This window comes from Lipomyces arxii (assembly GCF_038497795.1).
Source record: "Lipomyces arxii strain Phaff 12-163 unplaced genomic scaffold V1512scaffold_22, whole genome shotgun sequence".
In the NCBI taxonomy this organism is placed as follows: domain Eukaryota; kingdom Fungi; phylum Ascomycota; class Lipomycetes; order Lipomycetales; family Lipomycetaceae; genus Lipomyces; species Lipomyces arxii.
Window position 1 is genome coordinate 2,387 of NW_027117721.1, and position 14,381 is coordinate 16,767.

Sequence of the window (14,381 nt, forward strand, 5' to 3'; positions counted from 1 at the left end):
AACAAGCAGATGACACCAGCTTCAAAAAGCCTACCTTACCACAGCCTTCTTTGCTTTCGTACAAGCGTATAAGGAGATCAGAAACTCCAACTGTGAGTGAAGGCTTGTCGTTTGTTGTCGAAGACAAATTAAGTTCTAGACGACAACGAGCCCATAATTCTCGATCGATCCATGGCGATAGTAATCAGGAATGGCAAACGGATAGAAACAGTCGACCGAACAGATTTAATCTAGGCCCTCGGTCGGACTCACGAGCACAGGAACTTGCACACAAGGGACTTCTGCCGTCCGACTACGACGAAGAATCACTTTATGCACTAGAGCGAGATTGGTATGCTTCGGATGATGTGGGTCATACGGCGGGAGATGACTTGCATAACCCATTTGGCACTTCTTCGCTTCTTATAGGAGAAGCAGAAGCAAAGCTTCAGGCGAAAATGAATAACAGAATGTCTATGCGTGCTCAAGCGAAGCAAATGGACGCAGACTTGTGGGAAAATAACAGACTGTTAACTTCCGGCGTTGGCCATGCCGGAGAGGTTTCCAATTTTGAGGATGATTTGAACGAAAGTAGGGTACATTTGTTGGTTCACGATCTGACGCCACCGTTTTTAGACCGTCGCCATGTGTTTACACGACAGAGAGACCCAATTTCGTCTGTTAGAGATCCTGAAAGCGATATGGCTGTATTTAGTAAGAAGGGAAGTTCTCTTGTACGTGACAGAAGGCAGCAGCGAGAAAGGCAAAGACAATCCAAGGAGGCTTTAAGCATTGTTGGAACTGCGCTGGGTAACGTTCTTGGAGTGAAGGAAGCGCAAGAAGATGAAGTGGAGATAGTATCAGGGTCAGTCGGCACAAGTGTGAGCAAATTTTCCAATCATGTAAAGGAAAGCAATGCTGCTTCTAAATTTAGCCAAGAAAAATCGCTTAGAGAACAGCGCGAGTCTCTTCCCGCATTTGCGGTAAGACATGAGCTTTTGAGTATCATTCGTGATAATCAAGTCGTCATTGTGATTGGTGAGACTGGGTCAGGAAAAACCACGCAACTTACGCAGTTTCTTTACGAAGATGGATACGGTAAACGGGGAATGATAGGTTGTACTCAGCCACGTCGCGTTGCGGCCATGAGCGTCGCCAGACGTGTCAGTGAAGAGATGAACGTTGAACTTGGCAAACTGGTAGGCTACTCCATTCGCTTCGAAGATTGCACGAGCACTGAGACTGTCATAAAATACATGACCGATGGCGTGCTTCTTCGGGAGTCTTTACAAGAATCAGACCTGGATAAGTACTCCTGTATTATTATGGATGAAGCTCACGAACGCGCCCTCAACACAGATGTCTTAATGGGACTTTTCAGAGAGATTTTGGCTCGTCGCAGAGATCTGAAGCTTATTGTCACGTCTGCCACAATGAATGCCGACAGATTTTCTCAATTTTATGGAAATGCACCACAATTCACTATCCCAGGTCGCACTTTTCCAGTGGATGTCTTGTTTTCTAAGTCGCCTTGCGAAGACTATGTAGACGCCGCAGTCAAGCAAATACTCACTATACACTTGCAGCAAGGCCCTGGTGATATACTAGTATTTATGACTGGTCAAGAGGATATTGAGACGACGTGCGAAGTCACAATCCAGAGGCTGAATCAGCTTGACGACCCACCAAAACTTGTGGTTCTCCCAATATATTCCCAAATGCCTGCAGATTTGCAAACCAGAATTTTCGACAGGGCCGCTAAAGACACTCGGAAATGTATTGTTGCAACTAATATTGCCGAAACGTCGTTGACTGTTGACGGCATTAGATTTGTAGTAGACACGGGATACTCAAAGTTGAAGGTGTACAATCCTCGAATGGGAATGGACACGCTGCAAATCACGCCAATATCTCAAGCAAATGCTAACCAGCGGTCTGGTCGAGCTGGCAGAACTGGTCCTGGTACTGCATACAGACTGTATACAGAGTCAGCATTTAGAAACGAGTTATTTGTGCAGAGCGTTCCTGAAATTCAACGCACTAATCTCTCCAATACAAATTTACTGCTAAAATCGTTAGGAGTGAAGGATTTAATGGACTTTAATTTTTTGGATCCGCCTCCATCTGATACAATGATTAGTAGTTTATATGACTTATGGGCACTAGGCGCATTGGATAATACGGGAGAGCTGACTGCGATTGGCTTTAGAATGGCGTCCTTTCCGATGGAACCATCTCTTTCGAAGCTTCTTATAATGTCCGAGGAATACGAATGTGGAGAAGAAATGCTCACGATTGTGTCGATGTTGTCTGTGCCTAGCGTTTTCTATCGCCCAAAGGAACGCATGGAAGAGAGCGATGCTGCCAGAGAGAAGTTTTTTGTGTCTGAGTCAGATCATCTTACCCTTCTTAATGTTTATATGCAGTGGAAGTCTAATGGTTATTCGGATAACTGGTGCATGCGCCACTTTCTACATCCGAAATCGTTAAGACGCGCTAAAGAAATTAGACAACAATTGTTTGACATAATGACATACCAGAAAATGAACTTGGTAGCATGTGGCACCGATTGGGATCTTATACGCAAGTGCATTTGCTCCGGCTACTTTCACCAGGCTGCTAAGGTCAAGGGTCTTGGAGAGTATATCAATCTTCGAACAAGTGTTACTGTACAATTGCATCCGACTTCTTCGTTGTATGGATTGGGCTATCTACCGGATTATGTGATTTATCACGAGCTTGTGCTTACGTCAAAAGAGTTTATGTCCACCGTCACGGCTGTGGATCCACATTGGTTGGCTGAGCTCGGTGGCGTTTTTTACAGCGTCAAGGAGAAAGGGTTTTCTTCGCGGACCAAGCGTGCAACAGAACGTGACTTCTCAAAGCGAATGGAACTAGAGGCGCAATTTGCTGAAGATCGTTTTAATAAAGAGAAAGAGGAAGGACAACGTCGACGTGCCAAGTCTGCTCAAGCAAAAATTGGTACTGGAATAAGTACTTCTGGATTTGGTCGATTTGGTCCACACTCGAGATCGAGGCGAGGGTTTTAAAAGTTGGCCTTAAGATAACATTTGTTAAAATGCATCTTATGGCCATACTAAAATGATAGACCCGAGACAAAGGCCTGTTAGAGTGGTAAATTCTTCAAAGTTCAAGGTTGAGAGTTGTCAAAATCAAGCTTCGAGAACTCGAGTCTTGCTAACGTGGTGGATAAGGGAGATAAACAAATTGATAAACATCGTCATCATCTCTATCGTACTATAACACCACCAAATCGCCTTCAAACTAGCCAAGAAGAAGGCAGTATTGCGCTCGCAATGTCTGAATTCCACTCTAATTAATTTAAAAGTATATCGGCCGCTGTAAAGGCCTTTAAGGTCCCGACCTTCTAGGGAGGACTACGTACCAAACAATAAGAAACTCAGCAAGATTGAGGAGGATGTGCTTATTAAGAGCATATTGCAGTGAGATTTAAATAGTCTTTTGCCTTCTTTCTCCCTTGTAAGAGATATGGCATACAGTATCTGTAAAGCAAGAGGTAGAATCAAAGTTGGAATCAAATGGGCAAATAATTTTATCAAAAGGATGCCAGTTTTAGATATTCGACTTGGAAGAACATACGAGAGTCAGAGAATGCTCTTTGATGATCCAAAGGTTATTCAAGACTGGTCTACATTGGTTGACAATACAATCAAGAAGTTGACAGACAAAGACGCCTATTAATGCTCAGGAAGTAGAAAAACGGGCTACATTGATATTTGAGAGGCACCAGAGCAGCTTGCCAACTTCTATCCATGAAACGCTTAGCCAGCTTGCCAAGGGACCACAACTTGTGGCTGCCTCAACAGCTCTTATGCAGTCACAGATCACTGCACTTCAAGAAACTAATACAGCTTACACGAACGTAGGAAGAGGAAGAATAAGAGGCTTTACGTAGATCACGCTTCACCAGTTACAGAAGGCCAAACTATTATCCAGCAAGGCCTTATTCAAGCTCAGATGAGGGAGGAGGCGCCGAGGCCTAAGAGAAGACCAAAGACATGTAGCAAAAGTGGTAAACAAGGTCATACAAAACAAACCTGTACAGTAGATGAGGTTGATGTTACTATATCAGCTACGTCAATTTCAAGTCGTTTGATCAAGTAGTTGTCGAGATATCAAGAATTATATGTTTATTGACTTGAAAATTTTATTCCGCGCCCTTATCCACCACGTTAGTTAGAATTTATTTATAGTACAATAATGAAGTATAATGAGCCCTAACTGTATGTAACTAATAAGGGTCTTGTGTTGACAATTTGAAAGCAAAAGATTTTATTCCGACATACACGCATTCGCAAGTCTGACATCAAAATGCGGCGGATCACTAGCAAAATATCAGGAATTCTTCCTAAAAAAAGGGAAATACTGAAATTTCCAAAATTAGGAAGTAAGCATCGTATAGAAGGATATGCAGATGGTGTAAAGCATCCTCGTGGTTGTACTCGAGATCCCATTTACAAGCCAATGCCAAACATCGCGCAGCTCCTTGACAAGACAGTCGCCCCGCCAACAACAAAGAATTCACGGACTGTGAAGACAGCTAAAAGCAAATTAGCAGATCTACGACGACATTACTATGAGAATGCTATCGTAGCTGACTATGACCACCATCAGAAGGTTATGCAGTTTCAAGAGCTTGCCGCCGAACGAGATCGCGCGCGAAACGCCGAACAGAAGGATCGTTTAACAAATAACTACCTAGAAACGATCTTCACTTTGCCGACGCTTGACAGCTACGTGAAAACTTATCGAGCTCCTCAAACAGTGGCTGTCCGGGGACAAAACACTCTAGGCGCAGTTGAAAATAGGCTGTATTCCGCAAAGTTACGGGAGCAACAAAGTCAAAGATTGCAGTTTATGGCAAAAAGAATGGAGCATCAATCTACCAAAATTGTAGATCTTTACCACAATGCTGACAGCTTCATCGTAACTCTTGACGATTTGAACAAACATGTTGACGCAGAGTTTGCCGATGGCAAGGATCAACAGATTGTCAATTACTCTCAGCGTTCTATTACTGGCCTAGTAGACGCTCGTATAAGTTCGAACTATGCTCCAATGACGTCGCATGGAGTTTATTCTGAGTTCATTGCAAACTTTTTGGGAATCACACCAGCCGGTAAACCGGGTCTTTTGGAAGTGAAACAATCTTTAAATGCGAAGCCAAACATGTTCGAATAATTGTACATAATAAAAGCTTTTGAATACATATAGTTGGTTAAATGTTACGGTTTAATGGTCTCCTCGATGACGCTTACGGCCATCCCTTTCCAAGCTATCAGAACCACGTTTTCTGTTTTGATTGTGCCTGCTGAAATACTCCTTTTTATCCCTTTTCTCCCGTTCAACCCGTCGTTCGATGTTCTCCGTCAACTTCTTCTGATAGACTTCCTTTTGTGCGTGCTTCTTCTCTTGACGTTTACGAACTTGCTCGTTTCGAAGCGTCATGACCTTCTGCATCATGTCACGCTTTTTCTTTTCGTCACCGCCGAGTACAACTGCGCGCTTCTGCAAATAAGTGCTCTTCTTTTGAGGTAGCATCATTGCAATCTGTGACTTGAAAGGAAGTCCAGACTTTACTGAATTGGGCACGCGAAGCGGGTTGAATCTTCGTACTGGCCGCTCAATCTTCTTGTAATTCGAATCCTTCAACTGCGGTATATCTAGACTTCTTTCATGACGCACTTCGCCAGTTAAGCGCATTCCCTTCCATTCAGACTTGTCGCGCATGAGCAACGAAGTAACAGGATTGTACATTTTTCGAGGCTGAATTGGATACCACGCTCTTAGAATTACAATATCTGTAATACTATCAGTTCTCGAACGCAGGACCAATAAAAATTTCTTACCGCTCATTAAAATTTTGTCTTCAAATGTTGCTCGAAAATGACCTTCCGGTTTGCTTAAGGCACGTTTAATCTGACCACGAACGCCAGACACAGTTTTAATAGTAGCTCCCTCAAATTTAGCGACCTCTAATGATGAATTGAACATTCCTTGAATAAATGCTGTGTTTTTGAAAATTTTGTAAGGACTGCCAACAAGTTTTAACTTTTTGACAATTGTTGCGCTTTGGTCAACATCGAGCACCGTCCCAGTAGCAGCAATTCTGAAGGCACCAGTAGCGCTTGTGTTTGCGACCGATTGAACAGCACAAAATCCCGTATTGGGAGCAACTAATGGGCCGTAAAAGGTAGCTGAACAGTGCAAATGTTCAGGAGTGTACTTTAGCATACGATTTCTCGTTCTGGAATCCGATGTTGTGTAAATCGGGATGCTTTGAAAACGACGCCAACCAAGCGAAAAAATCAAAGGGTCGTTTGTTTTAAGAATTTTTCTGTGCCATCTGTGGCGCTTGAGGCGGACTTGTACAAATCCGAATCGGTCCTCCGAAGCGAGTAAACTGCCTAGAATGACTGGAAATTTAGGATCAAAAGTGTCAATGAATTCGCATGGAATGCTGTTAATCACAAGGCGAACGTAAACACCAGCTCTAAAACCTTCAATGCGCTGTCGAGTGTTTTCGTCCATCTCGTCAAACTCAGCCCTGTTGATCTCTAGCTGCTTTGAAATTTTTGCTTTTTGGCTATCATGCCAGTTGTCATACAACTTCTTGTCTATATCGTCGTCCCCTAAACCGTCATCTTCTTGAGCTTCCTCTTCTTCAAATTGAAGTTTCATTTTCTCTTTTTTTCTAGCATAAGCATCGCGATCTTTGTCGTACGATTTTTCGGTATCAGTGCCTGTGCTGTCTTCTAGGTTTACAGCCGAGGCTTCAAACTTTTTGCCGGTCTCTAAATCCTCAAAATCTCCAAACTCCTCGTCATCGCTCTCGTCAACATCGTTTTTGCTGTCACCATCAACCTTTGAGTCGTCCATCTGACCAGTCACAAATCGATGCTTATACGACAGCATAATAAGGACGTCATCCCACTTTCTTTTTAAAGCATCTTCGTCATACAGCGGTATGGATCGATCAATTTCCTCCGTTAGCGAAAGCGAGAAGCCATTACTGCTGCGCTTATGGAAGAAATCATCTTCTTGCTGAGAAAGCTCGGAGTCTACTTCGCTTAGTTGCTCTTCGTCGCTTTCGTCTCCATTCAATGGTTTTTCGGACCTCCAACGTCTGATCACTTCATCTGGGGCAATATTGTCAAGATAAAACAGTTTTCCTATATCCCACTTCCGACGACTAGACTTAAAATCGTCAAGAGCCCGACCTGCAAGATTCGACTTCCACTTCGTGTCGCCATCACTATCAAAGCTTCCGCCCTCATCGTCTTCTTCATCTTCTCCTAGATCCGAGTCGCTATCTGCAAAAGCGAATTCTTCATCCTGATCTTCGTCTTGCTCGATTTCTTTCGAAACACCATAAGCTGTGTCATTTTTGTTTTCGGCGTATTCATCACTCTCGTTAACACTGTAATCACTTTCATCTACCTCTGTGTTACCATATGCAGCAGCAACAGCGCGGCCTTGTCGCTGCTCTTTACGACCAGTATCCTCGTTTTTGAGTTCTGTCATTTCATCGGCACCAGAAAATAACTTTATTCCACCAGACGATTCACCAAGTATTGTTTGTGATTTTTGAAGTCCAGTCACTAATTTCTCTCCAACCCCTTTCTCTTCACCTTCAATGAAATTTCGGTGACCTACATCAATATAGACTGCATCTTTGTCAATTAAGACACCTCCTACATCACTCATCGGAGCATATATAACTTTCAGCCGATCATCTAGACGCTTTCGACGCTTTATCTTCCCGTCTTCAACCTCTTTCTTCTCTTGGTATGGCGTTGGGCATGGATCCGGTAACTTTTCGACGTCAGAAACAGTCAAATCACCTATACCAGGGATGTGAATTCTAGCACTCTGAGCAGGCAAAGCTGTTCCATGAATGTAGCCATATAGTGTAATTTTGCGGTCAACTTTAGGGTTCTGTTCAATCTCCGCCGGATGAGTAATGTCGACAACGCGGTCTGCAATCATATAAGAGTGCTCGTTTCTCCATTTTAACGGTCTGAATTTCATGACACTGATAAACCGGGCCAAGTTGAGGACTTCTCTGTCAGGGTATCTACCGTTCAAAACACCACTTAAATAAAAAAGCTTTGCTCCCTTGTAAACTTCGGTCCAGAGTCTGTGCTTCAAACGTTTCTTGGATGCGCGCAAAGTTGAAGGAGATTTGAATAAGTCGAGATGTGTAGCAATACCAAGAATACGAGGAAATCCATGAGGAGCAAGAATGTTTAGAAACTCCATTGTTTCCATTTCAAATCCAAAGTTTCCGTCAATCATCAACAAAACAAGATCAGCAATTTTTGCAATATCAATCATAGAATTAAGATCGTTTGCACATTCAATAAACGTAAGACGGCGTCTTTTACCAGACACTACAGTAACAGGACCATTAATATCTGACATTGTATGTTTTGTATACCTTCGAACCAAACTTTTAATCAAAGTCGTTTTTCCAGTCTAAAATTGCCTTAGATATTATAGCTTAAACGAGATAGATCTACTCACACCAGGTGGGCCGACCACCGCTACTATAACTGGCGGAGGTTCCTCAGGAGTTCTATCAACCATCGGCACATGATATCGTTTTTCAGTAACCTAGAACTTGAAGTTAGCTCTACTGACAATGCTCCATTTGCATTCATCTGAACAAACATCGCGAGATCGCCTAGCTTGACGTTCAAGCTTTCGAGGTGCCGATACTGCAAACGCCTTTGCATTTTTGCCATCGTTATGAACAGAACTTTTTTGACTCTTTGTCCGCACTGCGCGATGAGTTTTATTTTGTTGTTCCATGAATTTGGTGTATGGTAAAATCGGCCATGAAAATTATGAGTATTTTTTTTTTTGGTGAGAAGTCCCAAGCAAAAGTATCGTTAACGCTTGTTGAAATATGCAAAGAATACAGTTTAAAAAAATACCTTAACCTTAATAAACTGGTTGCAGAAAAGATAAACACAACTTTGCTTACTAAGCAATTCCGCATTTGGTGACAGCTGACGTATCCCTGCATAATTATCAAATACATGCTGGCATAGAAGGACAACGTCATCACAAGCGGGTGATCAGCGATTGTGTGCGTATTACATTCAAAGTGCATCGTTTACAAAGATTTCATAGATTGAACCGAGGTATAAAACAGAAAACAATGAGCAATTCATACATTGTGAGAAGCGTTACAATTAATATGAGCAAGATCTAATGACTGACTGAAAATAGGTTCAATTTAAGCCTGAAGCAACAGAAGATGAAGTTGCAAAGTACTGCGAACTGATTGGGCTTAAGATGTACATTACTAATACTTTTTTAGAATAAAGAAAGATCTCACAGATTCAGGAGGTATGAATGGTAGTGCTTCGGAAGTATTGGATTGTGTTTATTGACAGACTAAGCTGAAATCACACATGAATACAATCTCATCAAGGGAATAGCGTGAGTTTAAAAGTGTTATTTTTCGGCCGTTAATCTAAACAGATCTGTAGAGTTAAGATTCCTGATACTGTAGTCTCTACTCTTGAGTCTCATCCTTCAGTCTATCACGTTGAAAAAGATCAGGAAGTTAAGGCCATCTAATTTGAATTTGCTTGTGATTATTGCTAGTCTTGTATTAAAGTATCAATATGTTTTGTAGTTATGGTATTAGATACGCATATTTTTCTTACCTCCACGTGTACGTGCGGCTGAAGAACTGCTAGATAGTTCACGAGTGAATATGTAACCAAAATAACACCCGGAAACCCCAAGAAACTTTGTTATCATCCTCGGGGACAATTTTGAAAGCAAAGCGCACTTCACTTTTTCGGCGAGGGTCTATACGAGTCCGGCAAAGTGTTATTTGAAAGACTGCAACTGGTGTCTTCCTTTTAATTCTCCAGCATTGGTCTCAGCTAAAGTAGTTTGGTCTGGTTTTAGTGTGTTTTCAGTAGTCAGCATCATATATTTCAGTGCGCCGCTCGCTCAACCTTTAATCGGCGGCACACAACCAAATAAAACTCCAAAATTTGTCGTTCTCAGTGTTTCCGTCTGCTTTTACGGCAGCCGACCAAACGAGCATTTTCTATGGCATCTGTTGATGCTGCCGCTGCTACTGCCACTACTGCTTCGTCGTATATTCCGTTACGTTCCGACTCAAAAGTCTATTCCGCCACCGTTTCGCTATCCCAACAGTCATCGGAGGTTGCTGACGCGAGGCATTCACCTGACTCTAGCTCTTCAAATTCCACTTCAACATCAGAGAATCCTCCTCCACGAAAAAGTATTATCTCATCTTTGGCCAGGATGGATCTACCACTAGATTTTAAAACCGCGTTCTCCCAATGGTGGAATACGCCTTTGTTGCAGATCTCTGAACGCAAAGTTCTTTCTTTTCTTCCATTTTTTCCTCAGGCAGATGAAACGCGCAAAGCAGAGTCGCTCACAATCCAAATTTCTAGAGGGCTTCATCTGAATGAGTTCGAGATTACAAACACCGTCGAGCCCATCAAAGAGGAACTCGTTGTTCTTCATGGCTACGGAGCTGGACTGGCGTTCTTTTATCGAAACTTTGATAAGCTGTCTCAGGTACCAGGCTGGCGACTGCATGCTCTTGATCTCCTTGGATACGGTCGCAGTTCTCGTCCTCGCTTCAAAATCAAAGCGAAAGACAAGTACGACGCTGTCCATGCGGCCGAAAACTGGTTCATCGATTCTTTAGAGGAATGGCGCGTCAAAAAGGGTATTGACAAGTTTACTCTTATGGCACACTCAATGGGTGGCTACATTGGTGTTGCTTATGCTTTGCGGTTTCCGGAGCGTATAAAGAAACTTATTCTTGTCAGTCCCGCTGGAGTGCCTCGTGATCCTTGGATCGTTAACGAGAATATTGAAGATCTTCCTGAGTCGGCCATTGAATCCGAGATCACGCAAACTCAGCAGGAAGCCACACAGCATAAACTGAACGGTAAGCCGGCAAGGCTTAAACGGCAGATTCCGGGATGGTTTGCGTACTTGTGGGAACATCATGTCTCACCGTTTTCGTTTGTACGTTATAGTGGTCCGCTCGGTCCCCAGCTTGTTTCGTTGTGGACTCGTCATCGATTTTCGATGCTACCTAAAGCCGAATCGGCTGCTTTGCACGATTACACACTTGGCCTATTCACAGCACGCGGATCTGGAGAGTATGCGATAACTCGCTTGCTTGCTCCAGGAGCTTATGCCCGAATTGCATTGCTTGACCGGATTAAAGATCTCAAAGTTCCGACATTGTGGATGTACGGTGAAAATGACTGGATGGATAGCGAGGCTGGCGAAGACGCTGCCAGACAACTACGTAAGCAAGGCGTGGACAGCAAATGTGTGGTCATTGAACGTGCAGGACATCATCTCTATCTGGATAACCCAGACGATTTTGATAGAGTTGTTTTAGACGAGATGCGCCATGAGTAGAATATGTACACTAATTGGACGGTAGATTTTTATTGCCAGGAGTTTTTATTACAACTACAAGTTATTTCTTACAATCAACTAATATATATCAATTTAAAACGATAACGCCTCTTAAATGCAAATGTTGAATTTACTTCTCTTTTCGAAAGCATGCAAATTCTAACCGCGAATTCCTGTGACACTTGATCAGTAGCCGCTTCATATCTTCAAGACTGCGAGTCATAACTTCAATCTCTATCCCAGATTCAGTTGTAGCATCCTGCACGCATGAATAGCAAGATTGATAAAGCTTGTCCAGCTCCGGAGACCTGTAGTCGGCCATCTTCTGGTTAATCAACTCAACGTCTATTGTCGCTTGCAGCATGCCTCCAACCGAGAATCTGTCAATATGTCGCAGCGAGTCTAAAAGTACTGTAACTAGATGGTACAGTAAGTCGTAAATAACCCGCCGTACAAGAGTCGAGGCGATTGAAGATACCTGTGCGTGTACAGTCACAAGTTGTAATAAAGCACGATAAATGTACGGACTAACATCCATCGGTACCTCCAGATCCGACCAACTGATACCCGATTTGAGAACACCTTGACGAATAATGCTTGTAAACTGAGCGCGTTTCTTCTTCGTAAAATTTGCAAAAAGCTGGTCGTCAAGTCTCTGAATCGCGTCTCCGATGATGTTAGAGTTGTCAGTTAACTGGATTGTAAACAGTTCTGAAAACTTTTCAAATAGCGTGGTAACAACGGTACGAAACTCTTGTAGATTGCAAAGCATGAGCAACATTTTAGTTTCCGTTTGTGCATTTGACTCTTCTGTATCGGCCTGTAACGGAGAACTCTTGTCCGTAGCAATGGCGTCTTTTACTAAACCGTCTAACATTAAAAATATTGAGTTAACAAACTGCGTCTTGATATTTGAGGTCAGTTTGGAAGACGGGGGCATCACAACATTAACTTGAGACCGCTTCTCAGCAGAAGATATAAACGCCAACTGTCTAAGACCCTCAAGCACGACTCGCTGAAAAGCTAGAAAAATATCAGGAATCTTCGACCCGTTGCGAGCAACAGCGGGCTGCCAATCTTCCAGCATACGAAATCGCCTGGCATCTTGCTGCCATGCCAACGCGACAGCACTCACGCACTGCTCACGAACGATTCCGAGCATGTCTCTTAAGCTATCGACATGCTGTGACGAAATTGACAAACCTGCTAGTTCACTTGAGACGCTAGCAATTGCACCTAGCATATGTGACAGGAAATATGTTGCGCTCATTGAATTAGAGCCTGGTGGCAGAAATGCATATTTGACATAGTTCTGAGCAATCCCTGGTGACGATGGTCGTTTGGAGAGTGGTGGAGTTGTATCTATTGATAGAGCTGTGATTTCTAATTGGCGGTCAGACTTGAGACTATCAGCTAGCAATGTGCTGGCTGACGGAGCTAGTCTGGAGCCGGGGTCCTTTGGCTCGGCCTCAGGCATGTCTGACTCGTTATCTCCGTCTTGTTCTTGGGTTGACTCTATCTTAGCCTGTAAGTCAGGCACTGAGTTTGTGAAGAATTCAGCGATATAATTTGAGAAATTTTCAGTTAATTCGAGGGCATCAGATCGAATCTTGCTTTCTTCTTCGCGAGAAAACGTTAAATGAACCCGTGATTCGCCATTCTGGCCGATCGGCAAAGTCTTCTGGGTCCGACCTTCCAATAATGCTAACGCACTCTCCCAGTACAATGAAATGTGCTTGCCAAAGTGGGCAGTAACTTCGTCCATAATCTCTGACACTGTTGCCCACATTCGAACAACTTCTGGTAAATCCCTTTGTGCAGAATTCGAAAGCAAAGACAGCTTTATGGCATCCAGAAAGGTTGCATTCATCTGTACAGTAGTCGGTTGCTTAGAATGTTCGATATTTTGGCGAAGCACGCTGAGGCTCGTGTTCAGCTCTGCAAATGTCACCTTCATCCTTTCATTAAGCTTATTAACTTGTGATTCCAGCCAGACCCAGATAGGATTATCTTCAACGCCTAGTTCCAAAAGAATACTAAAATACAACTGATAGTTATCGTCGGCCCGAGTATTTATTAGCTGCTTCCATATTTCATTTTTGTAGTCGTCTACAACAACTTCAACTTCTTCCCATATTCTCTCGATGACACGCCTCTGTTGAACCAAATGATCGCTCAAGTCTGATAAATGTGGCAATGTACGTATTTCTTCAGTGAGAGATCTGCCGCGTCTATAGTCTCTAATCAAGGCATCATTGTCCCCCTTTTATGAGTCAGCTCAAAATATCACGGCCTGTTGCAAAACCTACTCTATTTATATTCTCAGCCAAAGTAGCAGGAAGATCGAACAGATATCTGTGCTTATCTATCAGTGTGAGAGTGGCTTTCAGTCGATCACCTTTGATCTTGTTGTCCATTATAGGCATCATGATTTGAGCAGCTTTCACGTTGGAATCTAGAATTTTGAGAGGTGTTCATAAACTTTAGTATTCATTCTTACCATCAATCAATGCTTCTATGTCAGATAGGCCCCACTTCTTCGGCTCTTGTAAAAAATCCCGTCTCATTTCAATATATGAAATGTCTAAAGTAGACTTCATCTTGACAAACATATCAAACTTATATTGTAATTTCTCTTTACGAATGTTAGATTGATCTCTTGTAAATAACAAGTTTTAATACGTGAAGCTTCTCGGTCTGGTGTTTGACTACCATTTCGCGATTTCTCTGTGATCTGGTTCCCGAGTCCATATTGACGATTTCCCAAGACTGACGTAAACTCACGCTCATCAGGAAGATTATCTTCCCAAACTGTCGGAAAAGGATCACTAAGACCGTAGTATTTATATACAGAATCGACCATTGGTTTTCATTCCCATTCGACCGTTTCTCATCGACTACTTTCTAGGTACCATCGA

At 42.8% G+C, this 14,381-nt stretch overlaps 7 protein-coding genes across 7 annotated transcripts; 5 read left to right on the forward strand and 2 right to left on the reverse strand.

Annotated features, from left to right (window-relative positions):
- Window positions 1-437: 437 nt before the first annotated feature.
- On the forward strand, window positions 438-3,029 carry V1512DRAFT_272453 (pre-mRNA-splicing factor ATP-dependent RNA helicase prp16; the record flags this gene model as incomplete). Its single annotated transcript, XM_066917685.1, has 1 exon — window positions 438-3,029. The coding sequence occupies one exon, from the start codon at window positions 438-440 to the stop codon at window positions 3,027-3,029; it is 2,592 nt and encodes an 863-aa protein (XP_066769683.1).
- A 451-nt stretch (window positions 3,030-3,480) lies between these two features.
- V1512DRAFT_211984 (uncharacterized protein) lies at window positions 3,481-3,702 on the forward strand (the record flags this gene model as incomplete). The annotated part of the gene is made up of 1 exon (XM_066913548.1): window positions 3,481-3,702. A coding segment is annotated over one exon (222 nt), but the record flags the coding sequence as incomplete, so codon positions are not given.
- A 604-nt stretch (window positions 3,703-4,306) lies between these two features.
- Window positions 4,307-5,244, forward strand: V1512DRAFT_266961 (uncharacterized protein). The gene has a single exon (XM_066917187.1). The coding sequence runs from the start codon at window positions 4,333-4,335 to the stop codon at window positions 5,200-5,202; it is 870 nt and encodes a 289-aa protein (XP_066769685.1). The 5' UTR covers window positions 4,307-4,332; the 3' UTR covers window positions 5,203-5,244.
- On the reverse strand, window positions 5,190-9,006 carry V1512DRAFT_277839 (uncharacterized protein). Its single transcript, XM_066917937.1, has 4 exons — window positions 8,695-9,006; window positions 8,548-8,637; window positions 5,871-8,499; window positions 5,190-5,822 (listed from the first exon to the last, which is right to left on the reverse strand). Exons 1-4 carry the CDS (start codon window positions 8,833-8,835, stop codon window positions 5,254-5,256), a joined length of 3,429 nt encoding a protein of 1,142 aa, XP_066769686.1. The 5' UTR covers window positions 8,836-9,006; the 3' UTR covers window positions 5,190-5,253.
- Window positions 8,986-9,791, forward strand: V1512DRAFT_266965 (uncharacterized protein). The gene is made up of 5 exons (XM_066917188.1): window positions 8,986-9,205; window positions 9,259-9,299; window positions 9,350-9,378; window positions 9,432-9,471; window positions 9,522-9,791. Exons 1-5 carry the CDS (start codon window positions 9,188-9,190, stop codon window positions 9,610-9,612), a joined length of 219 nt encoding a protein of 72 aa, XP_066769687.1. The 5' UTR covers window positions 8,986-9,187; the 3' UTR covers window positions 9,613-9,791.
- V1512DRAFT_266966 (Alpha/Beta hydrolase protein) lies at window positions 9,778-11,568 on the forward strand. The gene has a single exon (XM_066917189.1). It carries the CDS (start codon window positions 10,099-10,101, stop codon window positions 11,461-11,463), a length of 1,365 nt encoding a protein of 454 aa, XP_066769688.1. The 5' UTR covers window positions 9,778-10,098; the 3' UTR covers window positions 11,464-11,568.
- V1512DRAFT_277842 (exocyst complex component Sec5-domain-containing protein) lies at window positions 11,532-14,369 on the reverse strand. The gene is made up of 4 exons (XM_066917938.1): window positions 14,146-14,369; window positions 13,964-14,098; window positions 13,773-13,918; window positions 11,532-13,726 (listed from the first exon to the last, which is right to left on the reverse strand). The coding sequence occupies exons 1-4, from the start codon at window positions 14,324-14,326 to the stop codon at window positions 11,594-11,596; spliced, it is 2,595 nt and encodes an 864-aa protein (XP_066769689.1). The 5' UTR covers window positions 14,327-14,369; the 3' UTR covers window positions 11,532-11,593.
- Between the last annotated feature and the right edge of the window lie 12 nt (window positions 14,370-14,381).